This window comes from Myxine glutinosa, chromosome 4 (assembly GCF_964187855.1).
Source record: "Myxine glutinosa chromosome 4, kmMyxGlut1.1, whole genome shotgun sequence".
NCBI classification, from domain to species: domain Eukaryota; kingdom Metazoa; phylum Chordata; class Myxini; order Myxiniformes; family Myxinidae; genus Myxine; species Myxine glutinosa.
The window spans coordinates 95888403-95915892 of record NC_136264.1 but is presented as its reverse complement, the minus strand read 5'-3'; the positions used below and the strand labels follow the sequence as shown (position 1 = coordinate 95915892).

The 27490-nt window shown below is 38.5% G+C and overlaps 1 protein-coding gene and 2 non-coding genes across 7 annotated transcripts; all 3 read left to right on the top strand.

Moving 5' to 3' along the window:
• Positions 1-1190: 1190 nt before the first annotated feature.
• TRNAN-GUU (transfer RNA asparagine (anticodon GUU)) lies at positions 1191-1264 on the top strand. Its single transcript has one exon. It is a non-coding gene; the product is annotated as a tRNA-Asn (tRNA).
• Positions 1265-1435: 171 nt separating this feature from the next.
• TRNAF-GAA (transfer RNA phenylalanine (anticodon GAA)) lies at positions 1436-1508 on the top strand. Its single transcript has one exon. It is a non-coding gene; the product is annotated as a tRNA-Phe (tRNA).
• Positions 1509-3246: 1738 nt separating this feature from the next.
• Positions 3247-27490, top strand: LOC137426217 (uncharacterized). 5 transcript variants are annotated; one of them, XM_068114900.2, is made up of 12 exons: positions 3247-3422; positions 19586-19690; positions 21277-21366; positions 21660-21771; positions 21964-22095; positions 23847-23954; positions 24081-24140; positions 24309-24368; positions 25647-25849; positions 26042-26201; positions 26704-26810; positions 27092-27490. In XM_068114900.2, the coding sequence occupies exons 3-12, from the start codon at positions 21277-21279 to the stop codon at positions 27155-27157; spliced, it is 1098 nt and encodes a 365-aa protein (XP_067971001.2). In that variant the 5' UTR covers positions 3247-3422; positions 19586-19690; the 3' UTR covers positions 27158-27490. The 5 variants fall into 5 exon arrangements, 4 of the variants coding, with proteins under 4 accessions (XP_067971001.2, XP_067971000.2, XP_067970999.2 ...); XM_068114899.2 differs by lacking the exon at positions 19586-19690; XM_068114901.2 differs by lacking the exon at positions 3247-3422 and having other exon boundaries at positions 19565-19690.

Below are 27490 nucleotides of genomic sequence, written 5' to 3'. Positions count from 1 at the left end.
GGTCACAGAACACACAAACCACCACCATTTCATCAGAATCTGTAACTGGGGAAAAAAAATTTTTTTTAGTAATTAATCAAATAATTAAATAATTAATCGATTAATTAATTAATTGATTAATCAATAAATCAAAAATATCCTTGATAGCCACATCACTTGGTCACTCATGTCCAAATATTAGCTTCCCAGCTCAAAAGGTGCCTGAGATATTGGCCAAATGAGAAAGAAAATAAATAAATGATTAATAATGAAAATAAATAAATAATAATCATTAAAAAAATTAAATTATTAATCAATTCGGTCAGAGAACACATGAACCACCACCATTTCATCAGAATCTGTAACTTTAAAAAAGAAAAAATTAGTCATTAATCGAATAATTAAATAATTAATCGATTAATTGATTAATCAATAAATCAAAAACAGCCTTTGCAGCCAAATCACCTTGTCATTGGCATGTCCAAATATCAGCTTCCTAACTCAAAAGGTGCCTGAGTTAATGGTCAGAAGAGAAAGGAAATTTGATTAATTAAATAAGTACTTAATTAATTGCTAATAATTAAATAACTCCTCAATTATTTGATTAATCAAAAACAAAAAATAGCTTTTTTGACAAAGGACTTGCTCACTATTGTGCCAAAATTTCAGCTTCCTAGCTCAAAGGATGGCTGAGATATCGCCCGGACAAACAAACAAGAAAGAAAACAAACAAACAAACAAGAAAGAAAACAAACAACCAGAGTGAAAACTGAGTACTCCCTTTCAGCGTGCGTCACTGCCGAGCCCCCTTCGGTGCCCAGGAATGACGATTTGCAATGCCTGGAGATGGCATAGGAAAGGAGCGGTGTACAACAGCAAAACAGTGTATTTTGGAAGAGGTGGAGTATTTTTTTGCAGTCAAGCATTCTTAAGGAGGGAGTCATGCCATGCGTTACCGAGCGTCACGGGGAGGGGAAGACGTACGTATTTTGTGCACGGTCTCACATAGTCATTGTCATAGGTTGGGGTTGGGCGCAGTTTGGTTTTAAAAAAAATTACACAATGTTTGTAAAACTATTGGCCTATCGGTACGTCATAAATAAACTACGAAATGAGGATTCTCCATCATGAGAACTTTGGAGATGTCGAGAAATAACGGAAACAGACAAGATGTTCTCCACATGTACACAACAAACTCCTCGTTCAGCATCGTCTCTGTGGCGCAATCGGTTAGCGCGTTCGGCTGTTAACCGAAAGGTTGGTGGTTCGAGCCCACCCAGGGACGAATCGTTCATTTTACATAATGCATTGAATCTATTATTTGCTATTTATCCTTTTATTTGTTCTTCATTTTATAAAAGTCGATTTGCCGAAATATTAAATTTGAATGGTTTATGTTATTAAAAGAAATCACAATTTGGTTTTATGGATATAACACTCATCACTTAACAGATGTGCCGAAATAGCTCAGTTGGGAGAGCGTTAGACTGAAGATCTAAAGGTCCCTGGTTCGATCCCGGGTTTCGGCATTTTTATGTTTTTGAATTGATTTTGCTTTTGAGTTGAAAAATTCAATTTGTCCAACTTTTGTTTTCTAAAGTATAATTTATTTTATTTATTTTACGCTGTGATGCAACGCAGTCATCACCACAGTTGCTGCCATTTGCCTCGAATCGTTCAATTTGCGAATGGCGACCTCTTGTGGCCTATTTGGGACGTTCAATTTGTTGTAAGGAAAATAATTGCAGCTGCATGTTGTTAGCCGCAGCTGGAGACGAGTATGTCGAATGACAATGACCAAATTGACCAAAATGACAATGACCAAATGACCCCCCCCCCCCCCCTCCTCCCCCTTCCCACGCCGCCTCCCCCCAAGCCCTCTCCCTCCCACACATTCCCGATGTCCCTGCTCTCAAATGTTGTGTTTATGTGCTTCCCCTTCTCTCCCCATCTTGTCTACCGCTCCCCTTTTTATATACTTTGGTTCTTTGTCTGTTTGATTTGTTTGTGTGATAGATGTTAGCTCTTTCACGAGCCTCGATTATGTATACAAAAAAAAAAAAAAAAAAAAGGATAACAAGGAACTTGGAGGCAAACGTGGTTGTCGGCTTTATTTTATTTATTAGAAAACAGCCTGTGGATGTTTGGCTGCATCATTTTTGGGGGCGTGGCTGTAGAATTATGACGTCGTAATGAAGGCACCAATGACGTCATCGTTAACAACACTTATTCCACATGCAGAGTTCTTCACAATGAGCCATGCCTCAATTTTTTTCGATTCAGCGCTTTCAGAGATACGGAGGTGCAAGGTTTTTCGGTTTTCCAAGATGGCGCCCGTACCATGATATGGCTATGACGTCATAATCATCATTTAAAGAATCTACATGAGTAGACGCACAGTAATGCAAAATTACTGACGCAACGGTGAAATTACTCAAATTAATGAAATTAATCAAAATTATTCAAATTATTATTCAAAGAATTCAAAGTTTAAATTATTTGAAATTTATTCAATTTATTGAATTCAAATTTATTGAATTTCTGTTGAAATTTCTGTTGTTGAATTTATTGAATTATTTGATTTATTGAATTTTTGTTGAATTGAAATTTATTTATTCAAATAATTTGGAATTTTGAAATTTATTGAGTTAATTATTTCAAAGTTGAAAGGGGAAATTATTCAAAGGTGAAGGTGAAGTTACTGACGCAAAGGTGTAAATTCGTTTGAACTGGACCAACGGTTGCGAGAGAATGAATTTTTGAAATGCAGACACGTACCTATTAAACCAATTAAAAAGACATACGTACGTGCGACGTACGACATACGTACATACGACATACGTACATACGCGGTACGACATGCGTACGTACGACGTACGACATACGTACATACGACATACGTACATACGCGGTACGACATACGTACGTACAACCACTCGTTCAAGCCCGCTTTCGCTTCGTGAGCTCAGAGTAACACCACCACCACCACCACCGTTTCGAAGTGGAGCCGCGTTCTGAACGATCGACCCAGTGGGTCCAGTAGTGGAGCCGCGTTCTGAACGATCGACCCAGTGGATCCAGTAGTGGAGCCGCGTTCTGAACGATCGACCCAGTGGATCCAGTAGTGGAGCCGCGTTCTGAACGATCGACCCAGTGGATCCAGTAGTGGAGCCGCGTTCTGAACGATCGACCCAGTGGATCCAGTAGTGGAGCCGCGTTCTGAACGATCGACCCAGTGGATCCAGTAGTGGAGCCGCGTTCTGAACGATCGACCCAGTGGATCCAGTAGTGGAGCCGCGTTCTGAACGATCGACCCAGTGGATCCAGTAGTGGAGCCGCATTCTGAACGATCGACCCAGTGGATCCAGTAGTGGAGCCGCGTTCTGAACGATCGACCCAGTGGATCCAGTGCTTCCATGTAGAGATCCCGATCCCAAATGAAGGTATTTCATATATATATATATATATATACAGATAGATAAAATATGATTCTTTTTTCACTTTAAACCGCTTATTAAACCAATAAAAAAAGTTTATCGCTGAATCCAAAGCCTCGTCCAGATTAACACTGGGATCTGATAAACTGGAATCATCAGCAACGAGCGATAACCTGCGAACCATTTTAAACGTATTCACGGTCCGAGATCATGAAATAATTTCATTTGAACGAGGATCATCAACACATGAGGATTTTGTTTGAATTATTTTAAAATTAACTCCAACACGAAAACTTTCATGATCAGCAACTTCATTTAATCAATTCCTAATGGGTGGTTGTCGCCAATCATTGATGGAATTCCGACCTCACCAATTGTAACGCATGTCGTGACGCCATTTTAGTTAACCAGTGGGCCCGTTGGTCCATTGGACCAAATTTCCATTGTTCTTCAAGGCTTTGTAGCATACCTGCCTTGCCTTTCACCAAGTCCAGGTGTGCTTGTGCCAGGGCGTGGATTATACGCTCATTATTATTATTATTGCCAACTGATAATTATAATTATTATTGTTGATATTATTAATGAACATATGCATTGTTACAATGTTTTTGTTATTTATTTTGTAATGAGATGCCGTACAATGGGAGGACCGACCTATTAAACTTCTCTATACACCTCAACATGGCGCGCGTTTAGAAACATGGGAAGTCCTCCGGATTATTTGTAATTAGTTGTCTGAATCAACTCAGGAGATCATAAGGATCGTTTCGGTCGATCACATTCCACATCAGGAAGCTCAAGTAGAACTCCACAAAAAAAACATGCCGCACACACACACACAACTCATCCATTTATAGCAGAAACTCAAACCGCCTGCGAATGTTACAAACGCACCAAATGAACCTTTGATCAAAAAGAGTATTACACAAGGAACTTTGACGCAGGAGGAGACCATTCGACCGGACAAGCCGGTGCTACATCTACACCATATGAATTAAATGTATGGGTTTAAAATTTACTGGGGGAGGGGTGTGAGGTGTGGAGGAGGAAGGGGATGACAACAGAGGAACAATGACAGACGTCACCATGAGGGTGATTTATAAACATTTAGCATTTATAATCCCATTCATCTTTGGTGGCGGAGTTAATGACAGAAATTTGTTTTTCGGACATTGAAGGGGGGGGGGGGGGGGGGTGTCGGATGGATAAAAGGTGAGGAATGAACAAACACCGATAGCACATTCACCTTTTGACGAGACCCTCTCACAGACATCACAATCATGGCACAGGCAGCTATAGAATCAACACTCCTGACACAGGTAACCGTACCTCAAGTACTTATTCCTCCTATTTCTGCGAATATCCAAGCACCCCTCTATCCCTGATGCTTCTACGTATGTCGATATGAACACAACTTTGAACGTATGTTTTACTTCCACTACCTTTCCAGGGAGACTAACCCATGCATTAACTGGACCAGAACATCATTCAGTCGAGCATACCTCTACCAGGCTGAACAGTTTACGTTTTGTATCCACCGATCGGTCGGACCTGGATTCGGACCTGCACCGAACTCTAATTGTCTTGTTTTTGGCACCTAGCTAACTCATCCATGTGGTTTCGGCCGAGTCCATTACACCACGTGGTATCATTGCCGATGCTTTGACCGTTTTCTCCCTTTTATATATCTCACATGCTTCGGGATTTCTTCTGGACTTCCACGTCGTTGGTTGTTTTACCATCTTTGAAATCTGATAAGCGCTTCGATTCCTTTGACGAAGGTAAGCTTGTTCTTTATATTCTCGTGATTTATAAATTTCAGCTTTTATGAGTTTCCCCTTTGTGTGATTTACAAGTCTCCCTTTGTGTGACTTACGAGTTTTCGCTCTGTGTGATTTGTGAGTTTTCGCTCTATGTGATTTGTGAGTTCTTCCTTTGTGTGATTTACAAGTTTCCCTTTATGTGATTTACAAGTTTCACTTTGTGTGATTTGTGAGTTTTCCCTTTGTGTGATTTGTGAGTTTTCCCTTTGTGTGATTTGTGAGTTTTCCCTTTGTGTGATTTGCGAGTTTTCCCTTTGTGTGATTTATGAGTTTTCCCTTTGTGTGATTTATGAGTTTTCCCTTTGTGTGATTTGTGAGTTTTCCCTTTGTGTGATTTGTGAGTTTTCCCTTTGTATGATTTGTGAGTTTTCCCTTTGTGTGATTTGTGAGTTTTCCCTTTGTGTGATTTATGAGTTTTCCCTTTGTGTGATTTGTGAGTTTTTCCTTTGTGTGATTTGTGAGTTTTCCCTTTGTGTGATTTATGAGTTTTCCCTTTGTGTGATTTCTGAGTTTTCCCTTTGTGTGCTTTATGAGTTTTCCCTTTGTATGATTTGTGAGTTTTCCCTTTGTGTGATTTATGAGTTTTCCCTTTGTGTGATTTGTGAGTTTTCCCTTTGTGTGATTTGTGAGTTTTCCCTTTGTGTGATTTATGAGTTTTCCCTTTGTGTGATTTCTGAGTTTTCCCTTTGTGTGATTTGTGAGTTTTCCCTTTGTGTGATTTGTGAGTTTTCCCTTTGTGTGATTTATGAGTTTTCCCTTTGTGTGATTTGTGAGTTTTCCCTTTGTGTGATTTGTGAGTTTTCCCTTTGTGTGATTTATGAGTTTTCCCTTTGTGTGATTTGTGAGTTTTCCCTTTGTGTGATTTGTGAGTTTTCCCTTTGTGTGATTTATGAGTTTTCCCTTTGTGTGATTTGTGAGTTTTCCCTTTGTGTGATTTGTGAGTTTTCCCTTTGTGTGATTTCTGAGTTTTCCCTTTGTGTGCTTTATGAGTTTTCCCTTTGTATGATTTGTGAGTTTTCCCTTTGTGTGCTTTATGAGTTTTCCCTTTGTGTGATTTGTGAGTTTTCCCTTTGTATGATTTGTGAGTTTTCCCTTTGTATGATTTGTGAGTTTTCCCTTTGTATGATATGTGAGTTTTCCCTTTGTGTGATTTGTGAGTTTTCCCTTTGTATGATTTGTGAGTTTTCCCTTTGTATGATTTGTGAGTTTTCCCTTTGTGTGCTTTATGAGTTCTCCCTTTGTGTGATTTGTGAGTTCTCCCTTTGTGTGATTTGTGAGTTTTCCCTTTGTGTGATTTGTGAGTTTTCCCTTTGTGTGATGTGTGAGTTTTCCCTTTGTGTGATTTGTGAGTTTTCCCTTTGTGTGATTTGTGAGTTTTCCCTTTGTGTGATTTGTGAGTTTTCCCTTTGTGTGCTTTATGCGTTCTCCCTTTGTGTGATTTGTGAGTTCTCCCTTTGTGTGATTTGTGAGTTTTCCCTTTGTATGATTTGTGAGTTTTCCCTTTGTGTGCTTTATGAGTTCTCCCTTTGTGTGATTTGTGAGGTCTCCCTTTGTGTGATTTGTGAGTTTTCCCTTTGTGTGATTTGTGAGTTTTCCCTTTGTGTGATGTGTGAGTTTTCCCTTTGTGTGATTTGTGAGTTTTCCCTTTGTGTGATGTGTGAGTTTTCCCTTTGTGTGATTTCTGAGTTTTCCCTTTGTGTGATTTGTGAGTTTTCCCTTTGTGTGATTTGTGAGTTTTCCCTTTGTGTGATTTGTGAGTTTTCCCTTTGTGTGATTTGTGAGTTTTCCCTTTGTGTGCTTTATGAGTTTTCTCTTTGTGTGATTTGTGAGTTTTCTCTTTGTATGATTTGTGAGTTTTCCCTTTGTGTGATTTGTAAGTTTTCCCTTTGTGTGATTTGTGAGTTTTCTCTTTGTGTGATTTGTGAGTTTTCCCTTTGTGTGATTTGTAAGTTTTCCCTTTGTGTGATTTGTGAGTTTTCTCTTTGTGTGATTTGTGAGTTTTCTCTTTGTGTGCTTTCTGAGTTTTCCCTTTGTGTGCTTTCTGAGTTTTCCCTTTGTGTGCTTTACAAGTTTTCCCTTTGTGTGCTTTATGAGTTTTCTCTTTGTGTGCTTTATGAGTTTTCTCTTTGTGTGCTTTAGGAGTTTTCCCTTTGTGTACTTTATGAGTTTTCCCTTTGTGTTATTTATGAGTTTTCCCTTTGTGTGCTTTACAAGTTTTCCCTTTGTGTGCTTTATGAGTTCTCCCTTTGTGTGATTTGTGAGTTTTCCCTTTGTGTGCTTTATGAGTTTTCCCTTTGTGTGCTTTATGAGTTTTCCCTTTGTGTGCTTTATGAGTTTTCTCTTTGTGTGATTTGTGAGTTTTCTCTTTGTGTGATTTGTGAGTTTTCCCTTTGTGTGCTTTTTCAGTTTTCCCTTTGTGTGATTTGTGAGTTTTCTCTTTGTGTGATTTGTGAGTTTTCCCTTTGTGTGATTTGTGAGTTTTCCCTTTGTGTGATTTGTGAGTTTTCCCTTTGTGTGATTTGTGAGTTTTCCCTTTGTGTGATTTGTGAGTTTTCCCTTTGTGTGATTTGTGAGTTTTCCCTTTGTGTGATTTGTGAGTTTTCCCTTTGTGTGATTTGTGAGTTTTCCCTTAGTGTGCTTTACAAGTTTTCTCTTTGAGTGATTTGTGAGTTTTCCCTTTGTGTGCTTTATGAGTTTTCTCTTTGTGTGATTTGTGAGTTTTCCCTTTGTGTGATTTGTGAGTTTTCCCTTTGTGTGATTTGTGAGTTTTCCCTTAGTGTGCTTTACAAGTTTTCTCTTTGAGTGATTTGTGAGTTTTCCCTTTGTGTGCTTTATGAGTTTTCTCTTTGTGTGATTTGTGAGTTTTCCCTTTGTGTGATTTGTGAGTTTTCCCTTTGTGTGATTTGTGAGTTTTCCCTTAGTGTGCTTTACAAGTTTTCTCTTTGAGTGATTTATGAGTTTTCCCTTTGTGTGCTTTATGAGTTTTCTCTTTGTGTGATTTGTGAGTTTTCCCTTTGTGTGATTTGTGAGTTTTCTCTTTGTGTGATTTGTGTTTTCCCTTTGTGTGATTTGTGAGTTTTCCCTTTGTGTGATTTGTGAGTTTTCCCTTTGTCTGATTTGTGAGTTTTCCCTTTGTGTGATTTGTGAGTTTTCCCTTTGTGTGCTTTATGAGTTTTCTCTTTGTGTGATTTATGAGTTTTCCCTTTGTGTGATTTGTGAGTTTTCCCTTTGTGTGATTTGTGAGTTTTCCCTTTGTGTGATTTCTGAGTTTTCCCTTTGTATGATTTGTGAGTTTTCCCTTTGTGTGCTTTATGAGTTTTCCCTTTGTGTGATTTGTGAGTTTTCCCTTTGTATGATTTGTGAGTTTTCCCTTTGTATGATTTGTGAGTTTTCCCTTTGTATGATTTGTGAGTTTTCCCTTTGTATGATTTGTGAGTTTTCCCTTTGTGTGCTTTATGAGTTTTCCCTTTGTGTGATTTGTGAGTTTTCCCTTTGTGTGATTTGTGAGTTTTCCCTTTGTGTGCTTTATGAGTTTTCCCTTTGTGTGCTTTATGAGTTTTCCCTTTGTGTGCTTTACAAGTTTTCCCTTTGTGTGCTTTATGAGTTTTCTCTTTGTGTGCTTTATGAGTTTTCTCTTTGTGTGCTTTATGAGTTTTCCCTTTGTGTGCTTTATGAGTTTTCCCTTTGTGTGCTTTATGAGTTTTCCCTTTGTGTTATTTATGAGTTTTCCCTTTGTGTGCTTTATGAGTTCTCCCTTTGTGTGATTTGTGAGTTTTCCCTTTGTGTGCTTTATGAGTTTTCCCTTTGTGTGCTTTATGAGTTTTCCCTTTGTGTGCTTTACAAGTTTTCCCTTTGTGTGCTTTATGAGTTTTCTCTTTGTGTGATTTGTGAGTTTTCCCTTTGTGTGCTTTATCAGTTTTCCCTTTGTGTGCTTTACAAGTTTTCTCTTTGAGTGATTTGTGAGTTTTCCCTTTGTGTGCTTTATGAGTTTTCTCTTTGTATGATTTGTGAGTTTTCCCTTTGTGTGATTTGTGAGTTTTCCCTTTGTGTGATTTGTGAGTTTTCCCTTTGTGTGATTTGTGAGTTTTCTCTTTGTGTGATTTGTGAGTTTCCCCTTTGTGTGCTTTATGAGTTTTCCCTTTGTGTGATTTGTGAGTTTTCCCTTTGTGTGATTTGTGAGTTTTCCCTTTGTGTGATTTGTGAGTTTTCTCTTTGTGTGATTTGTGAGTTTCCACTTTGTGTGCTTTATGAGTTTTCCCTTTGTGTGATTTGTGAGTTTTCCCGTTGTGTGATTTGTGAGTTTTCCCTTTGTGTGATTTGTGAGTTTTCCCTTTGTGTGATTTGTGAGTTTTCTCATTGTGTGATTTGTGAGTTTCCCCTTTGTATGCTTTATGAGTTTTCCCTTTGTGTGATTTGTGAGTTTTCCCTTTGTGTGATTTGTGAGTTTTCCCTTTGTGTGATTTGTAAGTTTTCCCTTTGTGTGATTTGTGAGTTTTCCCTTGTGTGATTTGTGAGTTTTCCCTTTTTGTGCTTTATGAGTTTTCCCTTTGTGTGATTTGTGAGTTTTCTCTTCATTCTATTTTTAGGGATACTTGTATGGAGAATTTATTACCTGATGAAGTTCGGGAGCGAGCCCCATTGAAGGTTTATTTCACCTTGACTTAGACCATAGGACAATCATTATTAAATTACAGTAAATTTCTTTAAACTCTTAGTGTAGATATGGCAAAGGACATTTTGGAGACTGACTGTGTATGTTCATCTTACTCTTTTTTGTATGGTCCTTGTGGACAGATAGTTTCGGGGATTTGAATATTATTTTCTCAGGGTTTGTGATGCTCTATACACCGAGTTTGTTAGGGTTAGTTAGGGTTTGTTAGGTTTTGATTTTGATTACAATAGTGAAATTATGGATCTGATGAAAATGGGAGCAAAATATAGGGAACCAGTAACTCGACCTTGGAGCTACATTAGGTCTTCAATTGTAGATTCTGTCTCTAATTTTGTTAACAGAATGTGCACCAAGTTTACGTTATCTGTAAACAGTTTCAATGCATGGTTTAACAGAATTGTTGAAGTCCTGGAAAATAGGATTAGGTTTTTTAGTAGCCGGGGCTTGCTTTCACTGGGTCGGTCTAAACCAGTGTTGAACAAGCCGAGTGTTTGTAAGGATATTCGGGATCTGCATGACAGATACGTCATAGCTCCAGCGGATAAGGCTGCTAATAATTTTGTTGTGGTTTGTAAAAAGTTTTATGTGGAGGTTTTATTAAGGGCATTGATCCGGTTCCTTTCACTAGTACAGGAAATAGCACATATGTTCCTTGTCATAAGTCGCTCCAGGATATTATCTCTGAGCATGATGAAGTTTTAATTAATAATTTCAGTATTAAATGTAAAGCGGTAAATCTTTGTATTCCTCGGCTTTTCTGGATCCACAAACTTCATAAGAACCTGTACAAGTATAGGTTTATAGCTGGTGCCAGGCAATGTACCACCAAACAGTTATCGGTTGTCGTTAACTCAGGCTTACAAGTCGTTAGGGAACCGTTCAGGAAATATTGTTTGGCAATTGAGAAGAATTCTGGTGTGAACACTTTCTGGAGCATTAATTCGACTTTGGAGTTCTTAGATACTGTAGGATTAGATGCCTCAATATCAATTCGGTGGAGGTTTTTTTATTTTTCGACGTTATATACAAATTTGGATTTAGCACTCGTAAGGGATTCACTCTTCAAAGTAATTGACAAGGTTTTCAACTCTTTTAATAAGTTTTTATGTGTCAGGTTTGATGGAGCATTCTTTTCTAAAAATAAATACTCAAGTTTTCATTGTTTTGATAAGCAGAAGTTTAAGGATGCTGTTAATTTAATTTTATTTAATACTTTTGTGTCCTTTTGTGGGATAACGTTTCAACAGGTTAAAGGTATTCCCATGGGTGGGAATTGCAAATACAAAGCGGACATTTTTCTTATTTTCTGTGAATTTTCATTTATGCAAAAACTGATGAAGGACAAACAATTTGGAGTAGCTAAAATATTGTCTCATACGTGTCATGACATAGATGATATTTGTGTGGTTAACTATAACTTTTTGGATGATATTTGTGTGGTTAACTCTAACTTTTTTGATGATATTTGTGTGGTTAACTATAACTTTTTTGATGATATTTGTGTGGTTAACTCTAACTTTTTGATGATATTTGTGTGGTTAACTATAACTTTTTTGATGATATTTGTGTGGTTAACTATAACTTTTTTGATGATATTTGTGTGGTTAACTATAACTTTTTTTGATGATATTTGTGGGGTTAACTATAACTTTTTTTGATGATATTTGTGTGGTTAACTATAACTTTTTTGATGATATTTGTGTGGTTAACTATAACTTTTTTATGATATTTGTGTGGTTAACTATAACTTTTTTGATGATATTTGTGTGGTTAACTATAACTTTTTTGATGATATTTGTGTGGTTAACTATAACTTTTTTGATGATATTTGTGTGGTTAACTATAACTTTTTTGATGATATTTGTGTGGTTAACTATAACTTTTTTGATGATATTTGTGTGGTTAACTATAACTTTTTTGATGATATTTGTGTGGTTAACTATAACTTTTTTGATGATATTTGTGTGGTTAACTATAACTTTTTAATGATATTTGTGTGGTTAACTATAACTTTTTTGATGATATTTGTGTGGGTAACTATAACTTTTTTGATGATATTTGTGTGGTTAACTATAACTTTTTTGATATTTGTGTGGTTAACTATAACATTTTTGATGATATTTGTGTGGTTAACTATAACTTTTTTGATGATATTTGTGTGGTTAACTATAACTTTTTGATGATATTTGTGTGGTTAACTATAACATTTTTGATGATATTTGTGTGGTTAACTATAACTTTTTTGATGATATTTGTGTGGTTAACTATAACTTTTTTGATGATATTTGTGTGGTTAACTATAACTTTTTTGATGATATTTGTGTGGTTAACTATAACTTTTTTTGATGATATTTGTGGGGTTAACTATAACTTTTTATGATGATATTTGTGTGGTTAACTATAACTTTTTTGATGATATTTGTGTGGTTAACTATAACTTTTTTGATGATATTTGTGTGGTTAACTATTTCCTATTGTAACTTTACTTTTGTAAAGATTTTTCCAGATAGTCTGATTGTAAACAAGAGTGGTAATGATTGTACTGTTGCTATATATCTGGACGTGTTAACTAGGGTTGGACAGAATGGTTTTAGTACGAGTGTGTATCATAAAGTTGATGATTTTGGTTTCCCTGTAGTCTTGTACACCTTTCCAGGTCGCAATGTACCAATTAAAATGGGTTACAATGTCTTCTCATCTCAGTTACTTAGTTTTGCAAGAATTTGTTCAGTGAATGATGATTTTGTGGAACGTGCTGAGAAGATATTTTCCATCATGTTAAATAGAGAAGATTTGGCTGATTATTTGATCAGGTCTTGTGAGAATGTCTTTGGACTCCACCATCACCTTTTGTTTAAGTTTGGTTGGTTTTCATGTAAACAAGTTCCTATTGCATTGCATTTGATATAAATATTAAATAAGGTGGTATTTAGGTAAAAATAATATGTATAAAATATAGTATATGTTAGCATTAATGTGATTGGTTGGTGGTTGCAAGGATATGCAGTGCAGCGTGGTGGAATCGGTTGTGGGTGATAGTTTGAATATTTGAATGGCAGTTTGAGTCGATGGTTGGATGGAGGTGCTGTGTAATGGACATGTCTGTCGGGTGGAGTATTTATCGCTTGGTATGTTATTATATAAAGTGATTTATGATTAAGTTATTAGTTTGTGTTAATACTTTTTTTAAAGTAGTAATTAGATAAGTTTGAATAAGGAAGTCCTGGCATTTTTTTTTTAATTAGAATTTAGCATTTAGATTTTATTTAGATTTAACATTTAGTCCTAAATTTAGCATTTGGCAATTAGAATCTAGCATTAGAATTTTTCCTGGATGTCCTAGCAGTGTCCATGTGTTTTTTTTTTTACCTCTCCCACCCCCCTCCCCTTCCCATGCCTCCTCCCCCCAAGCCCTCTCCCTCCCACAGATCTCCCAATGTCCCTGCTCTCCATCTTGTCTCCCGCTCCCTTTATCATATGTTTTATGTTTTATGTGTCAGTTTGTCTTTTTGTGATCAAATGTTAGCTCTTACACGAGCCTCGATCTTGTATACAAGAAAAAGAAAAAAAAAGGATATTGCATTGCTGTGTTGATTAACTGTCTGGACACAGCTTTGAGGATGTGGGTCCATTGATGTTGATTAATCTACTGATGTGGACCTGCAGTCAGGGTTGTGGATCCACCGTTTGGAGGTTCTGGGCTGAAAGGATCGAAGCCCCGATGAAAAACGGTGCCCAGCTGATGATCCGGGCAGTTGGAAAACCAGTCATTTGCTTTTTGGTTAAGGGAATAACTTCAAAGATAAAATAGCTTTTACAAGTACTTACAAGTACATCATATATCAATGTATGTGTGTTTGTGTAGGTGCGTTTATATGTACATGTGTATGTATATGTATGTATGTGTTTATATAAATGTACATGTATGTATATATTATATGTGTGTGTGTGTGTGTGTGTGTGTGTGTGTGTGTTGTGTGTGTGTGTGTGTGTGTGTGTGTGTGTGCGTGTGTGTTTATGTACGTCTATGTATGTATTGTTAATGTCCGGCTTCCTTCTTCCTTGGTCTTTTATTTTGATTACAAGTTTTTCCCTTTGTGTGATTTATGAGTTTTCCCTTTGTGTGCTTTGTTTTCCCTTTGTGTGATTTATGAGTTTTCCTTTTGTGTGTGATATATCTTCGAAATAATAGGATCAGTGAGTCATCCCTTTTGAGCACATTCTCTTCGATGAGCCTCAACTTTGTGGCGAATTTTTACGGAGTAGCCCATAGGGCAAAGCTGTCTAGAACAGTGTTTGTCCGTCCATATGTATGTATGTATGTATGTATGTGTCCCCTCAAACGTATACCAATCAGAGCTGAGGATCTGGTCACATGAAAGGGTGATGTGATTATGTCTGATGTCATTACGGCAGTACGGTGGCTAATTCTCCACACTCCGGCATTTTGATTCCAATTTCGTTCAGGCTGAACATATCGTCGAACCTGTCATATATTACAATCGCCATGCTCTACCTTTACATTTTTCATTCAGTGTGAAACAAAACAAACTGATTGTTAAAATGACCATCAAATGTCGAAAGCATCGGCGTTACAGCTCAGCCACCAATACAGTACATATATGCCTTAGGCTTTATGCCTCACCTTCGGGTGCTTTGGTCAAATTAAGCCCAGGTTTCTTAATACAGTCGTGTATCGTTTCAGTAGTATCGTTTTCGTAACAGTAATAATAATATTATAGTAAATATGACCATAATACTTGAATCCCAATGTCATATTTACAAAGTTAATGGATTGAAGGGGTGTATGGTTCATGAATCAATGATAAGCGGTGTACGGTACTAACAACCATGGAAGGAATTCGCCTGGGTTTTTTGATAGCATGTTATTAACCCAACCCATGTGGGGTATATAAGATTACAGTAGATCTTCCCTCAGTTCTGTCAGTAAAACTTACTTCATGGATGTCGGGATTCCTCCAAATTTATTTGTTTAATGTTATGAACAGCATTAGCAACTGTTTAAAAAGCTAATCATATGTGTTTGTGGTTTATAATATTTTACAAGCCCGGCTACCCCTCTTTTGCGCAAGTACTCATCCATGAGCATCAATGTTTATTACAACAACAAAAAAAAAGAATTAAAAAAAATTACACTTATAATCCCCAGGTCTCCCAGGCCCATAAAGTGTAAAGGTGTATAGTTTTTATGAGTGCATTTCAAGGTTAAACTCGTCACTTTATTCTGCCTCATTGCAGCAGATTCACCTTATGTTTAGAGGCCATGATTAACGGTAATTACAAGTTAACGATTATGAGTCAAGAGATGCAGCGAAATGTTTGCGGTTCAGGACCCAAATATTGAAACTACTACGGAACTTAAAACAAGTAATTATTTATCTATTATTACTTTCTGCATTGAATATATGGTCATTTGGAATATCACTTTGCATTGAATTTGATGGTGAGCCTGGTGTTGACTTAACAGTTAGGGTGCTGGCTTGGGATCCTAGTAGATCCTGGGTTCGAATCCTGGTCGATCGCTGAATTAACGCCAGGGGGGTTGACTCAGTCTGCCATTCCTTCCGAGGTCGTCAAATTGAGTACCAGCTTGCTGGGATGAATGATCCCGGTGTGTACCCCGGCCTAGAATAGGTACACCATATCCCTGCGCTTCACAAGAGGTGACCAAGGGTTGGCGTCAGGAAGGGCATCCGGCCATAAAAACATTGCCTCAAACAGGGAACCATGATTGTCATGGGACCCGCAAGGCTAAGCCCCGCTCCAGCGGGGAAAATGGCCTTAAAACGATCATTCATTCATTGAATTTAATGGTGACACATTTACCCATATGACTAATTAACTTATATTTGTAACAAAATAATACGAATAAAATATTGTTTCAAAAAAATCTCTGGATTATTTTTGTGTCGGTAGTGAATTCCGAGACACCCTGTAGGCTATCAACATCTGCACCCTACCCCCTCATGGTTCTGGTCCTGTTGGTGGTTGGGTGGTAATTTTTTCCATGGCCTTTAGGCATATTTGGCTATGGGTCTCGTAGCGTTGTCACATCTATACTATTAGAGATGTTTGTCTCTCTGTGTCTGTGTCGCAATTTTTCTTAGAGATGGCCAAACAGATCTTCTTCAAGCTTTGAGAGGTTCATCAGTGAGTGCTGGGGGGTGTTTTAGGCCAAAAACTTTGGAAAAAAGAAAAGAAAATAAAAAAGGTATTTTCTTTAAATCACTCTATGGTACCTAAACCTTTGAAGCCATGTGAAAAGCAACGTTAAAGGATCCGGAATCCATTCCCTAGTGGGTTAGGGAAGTGATTTAAGCCCCAACAAAATATAGAAAATAAACACAATTTGATTCTTTCAACATTCCAACAGGATTAGAACAGCACCGGCCAACTAGTACCCCTACTAGTAAAGAAAATTTTGAGCTGAGTACAATGTAAATCAAGGGGAGGAGAGAGAGAATGACAGACAGACAGACAGACAGAGACAGACAGACACAGACAGACACAGAGGCAGACAGATATTGAAAACGAATGCCTTTATAAACCAACTAATATGTCTCCACCCACACTATTACATCATTATACATACTTGTACCAAGTTTGATAGAAATCTATTCACCTGTTCTCAAGTATCACATGTTTACCTCACATGACTTCTTTTTGCCAAAATCGAATCGGTTCATCTTTTCATCATAATATGCGTATACTTATACCAAGTTTGGTCAAAATCCCATCACTGTTTCACAAGTTCGCACAGTAACAGAGTTTTTACCTAATGGGACCTCTGACCTTTGAGCTCTTGATCCCATAATCGAATCCGTTTATCTTTACATCATTATACATACTTGTACCAAGTTTGACTTTGTTCTCTTCAGCCGTTCTTAAGTTATCGCGGTTACGAAACCCTATCATAGACGGATGGACGCCTGGACGGACGGATTGACAGCAGCCGGACGGACAACCCGAAAATATAATGCCTCCAGCGACTTTGTCATTGGAGTCATATAAATGAAATATTGATAGTCAAATTCATTAGGTGTTCAAAAAACTCCAAGAGCAGGGCAAAGCGATATTACTATAATCCCTGTCAATTCCACTAAAGGCCACACACACACAATAAGGACCAGGTTGCCATAATTACACTGCACTGCAGTGTTTCTTTGGGGGGTTTTTTGTATAGAAGATATCGAGGCTTGTGTAAGAGCGAACATTAATGACAAAAAAAAGAAAAGGACACATAAGACGAAATAAAGGGAGCGGGAGACAAGATGGGGAGAGAGGGGGAAGCCCACAAGGACAACATTTGAGAGCAGGGACATCGGGAGATCTGTGGGATGTAGAGGGCTTGGGGGATGGGGGAATGAGGCGTGGGAAGGGGGTGGGGGTGGGAGAGGTAAAAAAAAAAACACATGGACACAGTTAGGACTTCCAGGAAAGAGGTCGGTATTTCAAAAAAGTAGATCTGGGGTGAATTAACGGGGGTAGAAAAGATCAAGGTTTTGGATGGGGGAAGATAAGAGATGGTGGTGAACAGCTGTTTTAAAGACCTGGAGGGAGGAGTGGGATTGAAGAGAGTGAGGGAGTTTGTGTTATGCATCGAAAACCTCATCCACAATCTGGCATGAGTAAGAACCCATTCACTGTGTTGCATGTTTTGTATACTGTTCTAATCGTTTGTTCTTTACAGAATGGAGGAGCGCAAGAAAAGGCGGCGTGACTATGATAGAAGGTGGAAAAAGGCAAAGCGATCACTCTCCTCGGCAAAAGCTGTTTCCAAAGATCTACCAAAATACAGTGACGATGATGGTGATAGCAATCAAACTACTCATTCTCCTTGGAACATCGTAGACTCCAGTCTTACAGATTGTAAGAGTCACCACTGCGAACCAACTATTGAAAAGCCAATCTACACAAGTCAGACAGCGCCAATGAAACAAACCTCCCAACAGACAGACCTCCCAGCAGTCAGCGAAACCTCCCAACACGACAACCAATCAGACAGTGCCAATGCAAATGAACATCGGAGCTGGGACCTGATTGATGATCATATGACCCTGCCCTCACATTGGCATTCAGATGATGGAGAGCAAGAAGGTGATGCATCACTGGCCCAAAACGTAGCTTCCTGGGTTAATGAATTCCAGGTTAAGCACAATGCAGTTGATGGTCTGCTTAAAGTGTTAAAGGCGCATCATGAAAGTTTACCCACCACAGCTAGAACATTACTGAAAACTCGAACAAATGTGCCAATTGAGATCAAATCAGGAATGCAATATGTGTACTTTGGTCTGGCAGACGAATTGGTGAAGAACTTTAACAAATATCCACCAGAAACCCGAAGAAACGTACATGTTCTGGAAATATCGTTAAACATAGATGGTGTGCCTCTATTTAAAAGCACCAACCGGTCAACGTGGCCAGTGTTATGTGCAATTCATCTGAATCCTGAGAGAGTTTTTCCAGTGGCACTTACATGCGGCAGCACAAAACCAAGCGATGTAGACTTTTTACAGGACTCTGTGAGAGACCTGGGCCAAGTCATGAAAAATGGCATGGAGTATGATGGCAAGACAGTGCCAGTGAAACTAAGGTGTCTTGTTTCTGATGCACCTGCTAGGGCATTGTTAAAGCAAACCAAGTTGTGTTCCGGCTACTTTGGCTGTGACAGGTGTGTACAGAAAGGCATGTGGATTGGAAGAACGACTTTCCAAGACATCGACTTCGTTCGTCGGACTGATCAGTCATTCCGAGATCAGACTCAGAAAGAACACCACCACGGAGTGTCTCCCTTTTGCAATCTGCTGCAGATAGACATGATTAAGCAGTTCCCTATAGACTACATGCACCAGGCATGCCTCGGAGTACAAAAACGGATGCTTCTACTCTGGACGAGCGGACCCAGAGCCACGAGAATGTCTGCAAAACAGGTTGTTCAACTGAATACAAGGCTGTTGAAACTCAAAACCTCTATCCCAAAGATCTTTGCACGAAAGCCAAGATCTGTAGACGAGATAGATCGGTGGAAAGCCACTGAATTGAGACAATTCATGCTTTACACTGGGAAACTTGTGCTGAAAGATATTTTAAGGGCAGATCAATATGAGCATTACATGGCATTCAGTGTTGCTATGTGCATCCTTATTTGCTCCAGGCTAGTATTGGAGCACTTGAAGTATGCCCGTCAACTATTGGTGTTCTTCGTCACCAGAGGACGTGAAATCTATGGTCCAGAATTTCTGGTGTATAATGTGCACAGCATGCTGCATATCTCAGACGATGCAGAGGAATATGGTAGCCTGAATGCATGTGGAGCTTTCTTGTTTGAGAATTACAATCAACAGCTGAAGAAGATGGTACGATCAGGGAAGAACCCGCTGGCACAGATGGTGAAGAGAATAGGTGAGTTGCATACAGTTGAGACCTCACCGGCAGCAGCGAAATGCAACTCTATTTCTATACATCGTCCAAACAACGCCTACCTCATGGATGGCTCATTTTGCTGTGAGGTTGTGGCTGACACCTGCATTAGAGATAAAGAGAACAACATGATGTTCAGGTGCCGAGTGTATGAGAGACCCCGGCCTGTCTTTGTGGAGCCATGTGATTCCAGGATGATTGGTGCGAACATTGCTCATACACAGAATTTTCAGACGAAGCTTCTGTCGGAAAAGCTCCTCAGCACGAAGGCTGTGATGGTTCCAAAGCACCATGGCACACAGGCTGTGTTCTTAGCCATTCTCCATGAACTTTAATCAGTAAGTTCATTCAAGCTGTTTGGAATTACTCTTTAGAATTATCCTTTAGAATTACCCTTTAGAATTACCCTTTAGAATTACCCTTTAGAATTACCCTTTAGATTTACCCTTTAGATTTACCCTTTAGATTTACCCTTTAGAATTACCCTTTAGAATTACCCTTTTGAATTACCCTTTTGAATTACCCTTTATATTTACCCTTTAGATTTACCCTTTAGATTTACCCTTTAGATTTACCCTTTAGATTTACCCTTTAGATTTACCCTTTAGATTTACCCTTTAGATTTACCCTTTAGAATTGCCCCTTTGAATTACCCCTTAGAATTACCTATTAGAATTACCCATTTGAATTACCCATTATAATTACCCTTTAGAGCCCTTTAGACTTAAACATGGTGGGTTAGAGAGGTTCTTCTTCTTCATTTTTTCGGATGATGGGAAAGAAAGAGCCAAATATTGAAGCGGCTTTCCCACTGAAAAAGACTTGAAATCTTGTTGTTGTGTTCAGGGTGTTCCCACGCAGGTTTTAGTGATGAAAACATTCCATAGCTCCGGGATTAAAGATGAGAAAGGGTGAAGTCTACACACTTCTCTGTGTAGAAGTATATCATATGGCTCTGCTCAGTTTCTGAGGGTACCACAAGTCAAACCATAGACGTAATATGTTATTTTGTGCATGGTTAAATTAGTTATGGATCAGGGTGATCCATAATTAAATCCCTATTTAAAGTATCAAAATCCTCTGTCACTATAGGTAGAGTATTTATTTATTTATTTTGAAAGCTTGTTTATTGCCATAATTATTATTATTTTTATTTCTTTCAGATTGGTCCATTATGGCTGAGAGATGAACAGTTACTCAGAATGTGAATTACTGCATGGTATGAGGCTTCGAAGTCTGTAATTGCAGTTCAAGGGTGGTGGTGGCAAGAAATGGGAAGACATGCCACTTTGGATCCAAAAACGATTAAAAACTGTGACCAAAAGCTTGTGAACAGCTGGTTCAGTCTTGGACGGAAGAAGATCAGGGGGACATACCACAGCGAGATCACCAGAAAACATTGTTGAATGAAATTGGTGTCAAACTAATGAAAAAATGTGTTGAGAATGCAAGAGCTTATGTTGAGATTTGATGTTCACAAATTAAAATGGCAATAAATGGCCTTTCAGAAGAAAAAAAAACATTTTTGTGTTTTATTTACATTAACACCATGGTACTGTATGTCTATATTTAATATAGGGACTTAATTATGGATCACCCTGTGCATTATAGAATAGAAAATAGAAGTGGAGAAGCTGATCAGATTTAAATTCGCGAGCGGGCATTTTAGCCTGACCAACCCGATAATCAGCTGGGCATCCATTAACAAGGTGTGCGACACGGCCAGGTGGATCCCTACGACTTGGTGAGGTGATCTAGAAGACGGATAAAATATCCCCATTTCACATGATGTTTTATGATGGAGTCTGGATGGGGTATGTGGATTAACCCATGCATCAGGACAGCGACTTCGCTAACAATATAAATTGACACAATGCAATGTTCATACATTTTGCTGATTTTTCTTATGCTATATGTTATTTAGATGTCCATCAAAGAATTTGTTGTGGTGGAGTTTTTGAAGGACAAGACAGTGGAGGTGGTCCACTGCTCATGGCTGGAGAAAGTGGGTGGTGTAAGTTGGATTTCGAGCTTTTAAATTGCATCCGGTGTGGCAATAAATGTGAATTGTTGCTCCCAGCTTTCTGGCTCGATGACAGAAGACGCCATTTGTATTTTTGCCGGGAAGTTTCAAATGGAGCATCTTGCCTCCCGACCCTGTTTAGAATCCCGTGAGCAGGGGAACTTGCTACTTTAAATAACAAAACTTGTTGCATCCAATTGATAAAATTAAGACAGTTCTCACAAGTTAAAGAATGTTGAAAGATGCACTTAATTCGTTTGATTTGATTATTTTTCCATTTTTAGGATCACATTTGCTACTGGCCCAAGATGGCCGCAGGAAAACAGGCAAGAGCAGGGGAAAAGCCCGACAAGTCAAAATGGAAAAAACGTTCTGTCAGGCTAATAAGTTCTACTGGTAAGGAATGAGCATTTGATGTTTTAAATAAGGGTTGTCTCATTGATTGATTGCTTGTCTCATGTCAAATGTGAAACTTGATATCCTAAACTGTGAAAGTCAGAGGTTAGACAGTCCAAATAGAATGAAGTGGTAAAATGTATACGTGGAGACTAACGATATATACACTTTTTATTGAACACATTTCTTTAGATACATATGCTAAGGCAAACCAGTATGCAAGACGGGAAGAGGAGTCATCAAATGTCAAGTCTCAGGAAGACCTTGGGAAGAAGCTGAAAAAAAGACCTTCTGATTCAGATCGTCTTGATGATGAAGCAGTTGGTATAAGTACAACATAGATCACAATATCCAATCTCACATGAATATATTGATGCATTAAAATGGCTTTTTGAAGACTACTACTCATGCTGATCCGTCACTTTGCTGACTGATTTAATCAAAGGACAGCAACACAGCATGTTGTACTTTACAAACAACCTGCTCCATTCACTTTATAATTTGCCCAAAGTCATCTTCTATCTGATAGGAAGTCACCCCATGTCACCTTTATCAGACAACCATGCTGCTTATATATGGCATGGAAAAAACTCACTCCCCTGCTTCGCTGCGAAGCTCAGTGTTGAATACTTTGGTTTGAATCTCCATTTAAAACGAGTGAAAATGAAGCATTTTGAAAATTTAGAATTATTCCCACTTAGATTTCAACATCACCGTAATGCATATTATTATGTTGCTACCGACTCCATCGAAGGTGGACAGAGGTTATGTTTTCACCCCGGTATGTCTGTCTCTGGGAATATGATATCTCAAAAAGTTGTGGACGGACTCAGACAAAATTTGGTGGAGTGGTTGGGTGTGTCACAAGGACGAAATTATTAGATTTTGGTGAAGATCTGTATCTGGATCTGGATACTATATTTTTTTAAAGTATTTCTTCACCATTGAGACATTAGGCCAAAATGAAAAATAGCATGATATCCCAAAAAGTTATGGAAGGATTCAGACTAAACTTGGTGGACAGGTTGGGTGTGTGACAAGGATGAATAGATTTGATCCGGATACGATAACTTTTAATTTGTAAGTGATTCTTCACCATTGAGTGACGGGGCCAAAAACGATATATAGAATGATATTTCAAAAAGTTGCGGATGAGTTATGAAAAAACGAGGTGGATGAGTTTTTTAGGTGACAAGAACAAGCCAATTCCATTGTGGTTTAGGTCCTTGGGATACAAAACGGTTCAGGTCCGTGGGTTACAAAACCCTATCAGTGGGATACAAAACCCTATCAGTGGGATGTAAAACCCCATCAGTGGGATACAAAACCCTACAAGTGGGATACAAAACCCCTATCAATGGGATACAAAACCTTATCAGTGGGATACAAAACCATATCAGTGGGTTAAAAAACCCTATCAGTGGGATACAAAACCCTATCAGTGGGTTACAAAACCTTGTCAGTGGGAGGCAAAACCCTACCAGTGGGATACAAAACCCTATCAGTGGGTTACAAAACCCCATCAGTGGGATACAAAACCCTATCAGTGGGATACAAAACCCTATCAGTGGGTTACAAAACCCTACCAGTGGGATACAAAACCCCATCAGTGGGATACAAAACCCAATCAGTGGGTTACAAAACCCTATCAGTGGGTTACAAAACCCTATCAGTGGGTTACAAAACCCTATCAGTGGGATACAAAACCCCATCAGTGGGATACAAAATGTAAACTGTTCAGCCTGGCAGAGATATGCACTCTACTACCTACAACCATTCCAGCTCTATTTTATATTCCACAGCGCTATTCGGTACACATTTACATTGGGGTCTTCCCCCTACCTTGAACTTCCTCCCACAGATATGCTACCAAGGCCGAAACCATGCGTGGAGTACTGTTGGGCAACATTCAAAATTTGGTTGGGTTTGGTTGTTTTTGTTTTTGAAGCATATATAAAGAAATATTCATACAAATTCAATTTTATATTATAGAATTATGTTGTGGTTTTATATGGAGGAGTGCTGTAAAGTGTAATTTTATATTTAATTTTCGTTTTCCATTTTGGTTGATGTAGATGTGTTTTTCGATTTCCTCAATCAAGATCTCATCAAACCTACAAAGCCCACACCGGTGTCAACGCTACCAAAGTCACCATCGTATACTGCACTACGAGCCTCACCAAGTAAATCAACAACCCATCAACATGTTCTTTTAAAATACACAAAATTGCTTATTCCGTCATTATTGACTCGGATCATGAAAAGCTTACTGAAATATTGCAAAACTTTTGTCTTTTTCAACTCCACAGATAGTGAGAGTGTAAAACACGATCTACAGACTGATCTGCAGACATTAGCCTCACCTTCAGGTAGCATTCTGAGTGAAAGATCATCTTTTATCGGGAAGTGAAATGTTTATTATCTTTGAATTTGTGAATGTACAATATAAACTACACAGGCTGAACAGTCATAAAATGGGATTTCTTAAACCCTTGAAGTCTACATGTCTTTCATATTTAAATTTAATGTCATTGCAGGAAGAAACACATCATCCATTCCATCAAGAAGCTCCATAGTGGATGAAAGCCTCAGTGAAAGTAAAAAGCTATAAATCTCTTGATAATGATAAATCTTTCAAAAACAAATCTACAGTATATTGAAGGAAGTACTGTACAGTACTGTATATATAAAATAAATATGCATTTTAAACACTAATTCACCCATTCCCCACGGGGGCAGAAGGAAGGGTCATTCCTTTGTGGGATATATAGATTGCAGTAGGTCTATGGTCAGGCCTCAAGAACATTGGGAGTGGGGTGTGTTCATTTACCAAGTTGCTTGTAGAGTGCTGGGCAAGTGGCTGAAGCATTCGAGCAAGCACTCCATTCAAAACCGTTGATAAGGAACGGCTGGCTTGGCAATCGCTAGCTAGCTGTTTGGTAGCTGAACATACTCCAGGCTTCCTTCCTTTCAATTTCGTGTTAAACAGCAGGAGGGACTGTTTAAAAAGGCCCCCATGAAAAACGCCACATTAGCGCCATATGAATGGCAGCGTCATGTTATTAACTCTTGTGGGGTATATAGATTATAGTAGATCTTCACTCAGTTCCGTAAGTAAAATTTGCCTCACGGGTGTTGGGATTCCTCCAAATTTCTTTCAGTTTCGTGTTAAACAGCATTAGCGACTGTTTAAAAAGGTAATTATATATTTTTGTCGTTTATATTTTTACTTCTGGTCGGGACTGGTGCTCCCACAAAAATGGCACGATAAGCTATTTATGAACATTAACATGCCGTTTGTTCAATGAGGAAACACCCCTTGGAGAGGTGGGATATTATTAGTATTCATTTTGTTTTGTAATAACATTAATATTATGCTTTTGGTATTAGAAGCACCCTTGGAAAAACGCCATGATAAAGCTATCTTAGCATGGATATACACCTCAACACACAACCCCATTGGTGGGGAAAACCCCCTTTGGTGGAGAAAACCCCCTTGGGGAAGGGGGGAAATTAATATGCTACAACCTTCATTTTGTGACCCTTCGTCCTCCTGTCAAGTTTGGTTGAGATTGGATAAGTGACAACTGAATGTATTATGGTCAAAAATCGTCAGACAGTCAACAGACACCAAATTGTGTATTTTAGTATAAATCTATCATTTGACAAGCTTATTGTACTGCCAATGTGTTTATGAAGTTTCAAAAGTGAAAAGTACAATTTTATTTTTCTTCTTGGGCCAATTTTATTATAGGGAGTGCACATTAATCTCACAATTTCCTACCCTTGACTTGATGTCACATCTGAATTATTTCTTCATTCTGTTGTACCATTTTAAAACTTCTAACAGTGTTTCAAATGTATTATTGCGACAGGTTTTCAGGTGAGAGTGTTGATGAAACTAGACAACCTATTGGAGGACCAGATTTATCAGAAATCACTGCTACGGATGTTGGTCACAAATCAAGACTACCTGAATGAGATTGAGGATCTCCTTCCAGAGCCTTTGAACTCAGAAAAGCAGCTGCTTGCTTTGTGCGATAGAATCTCCAAAGAGCAGAGTTTCAAAAAGAATATGGTATGTATGCATTGCATGTTGATGTAAATGTTTTGTTACACATTTCCAAGGAAACAGTGAGTGCCACAGTTTGATTAGGACACCTTTTATGACCTACTAAACTCTGACTATGGCAAGATGACACAATTGGTAGCCGAGGCTATAGTCATAAAACTTGTAGCCAATGGTGACTTTAGTATTCTTCTTTTTCAGACTGCATATCTTGCCTCTTTCGGTGGTGCGAGCCTCGGGGCAAGTGTACGCCGTATGATGCGGAAAATCGGGAAAAATGAACTTTGGTCCAAATACAGTCTGAAGGGGAGAAAAGGGAAAAATAAGTTTGAAGACCTTCCCATATGCAGATTGGTCATCAGTAAGTTGAACAACAAATTATCATCTCTGCCACTGAAGGTGGACAGAGGTTATGTTTTCACCCCAGTCTGTTTGTTTGCTTGTTTGTCTCTGAGCAGAATGTCTCAAAAAGTTATGAATGGATTTGGACGAAATTTGGTGGACATGTTTGGGTGGGTTACATGGACGAATTGATTCAATTTCAGTGAAGATCCAGATCAGTGGGATACAAAACATAAACTGTTCAGCCTGTCCGAGCTATGTGCTCTACCGAGTGCCATTCTAGTTTTTAGTGTGATATAAATCTGAGAACCTTCCATTGTGTATATTGTCTGAGGATGGGAGCAAATTATTCTTAAGGTTCATGAGATAAAATGTACACTTGTCATTAAAATATGTTATAACACCATAGTCCATCAGCAAATATTTAATTTGAGTTTTGTTTTCTGCAATAAATGTTAATTTGTTGATCAAATGCATATTGTTATAAACATAATATTCACATGACATTCTTTCCCTTTTAGGTGCCTCTATGAAGAACCATCCAAATATGAAAATAGCAGATGTAGAGGCAGAGATCACTGAAACACTGAAGCACGCACCAAACAAAGATGGAGGGAAGAACAAAAAGGTGAAAGATATTCAAATATAACATATTTATCACATGCAGGAAAGGTGATTTCTATGTCATGCACAAAACGTTGTCATGTTGATTTAACAGTCTTGGGCTGTGGAAGCTAATATTCCAAACACAAACCAATAATTTTGCTCCACACACTCTGATGTAAAAAGAAATAAATAAACGACCAGCTTCGAAACCAATAAAAATTGCATGTTTTGGATAAGTGTGAATAATGATTACTTCTCACCTATTGACAACTTGAAAAGCACTTTTATTGTTATGTTTTTCAGCTGTCCACTGCTTCAGAAGGTTCACCTCCAGCCAAGACGTTATACAGCAGCTCTGAAGATGAGTGATTTGTAATGAGTATACTCACAGCCAACCTCCTTCCAAATTTCCAGGTTTTCCTTCCTGAGAGTTTTCTTCTGGATCCATCTTGTCCACCCATGCATCCTGCCTTACCCAATCCTCCCCCATTCGGCCCCACATCCCGTATTCGTCCAAGTCGCTCTCTGTTTTATCCTTCCACCCTGCTGTTGGTCCCCCCCCCCCCCCCTCCGTCCCCCCACACTCTTCCTCTTGTTCATTTCTTTTTCGCGTATTTATCTGGTCTGTTCTAGCTCTTCCACGAGTCTTGACTTTCCACACAAAGACAAAAAACAAGTGCAAAATAAATGGCATAAACAAAA

Coding starts and splice junctions, on each gene's coding strand:
- LOC137426217 (XM_068114898.2), top strand. CDS start 17,624: ATGGAGGAGCGCAAGAAAAGGCGGCGTGACTATGATAGAAGGTGGAAA.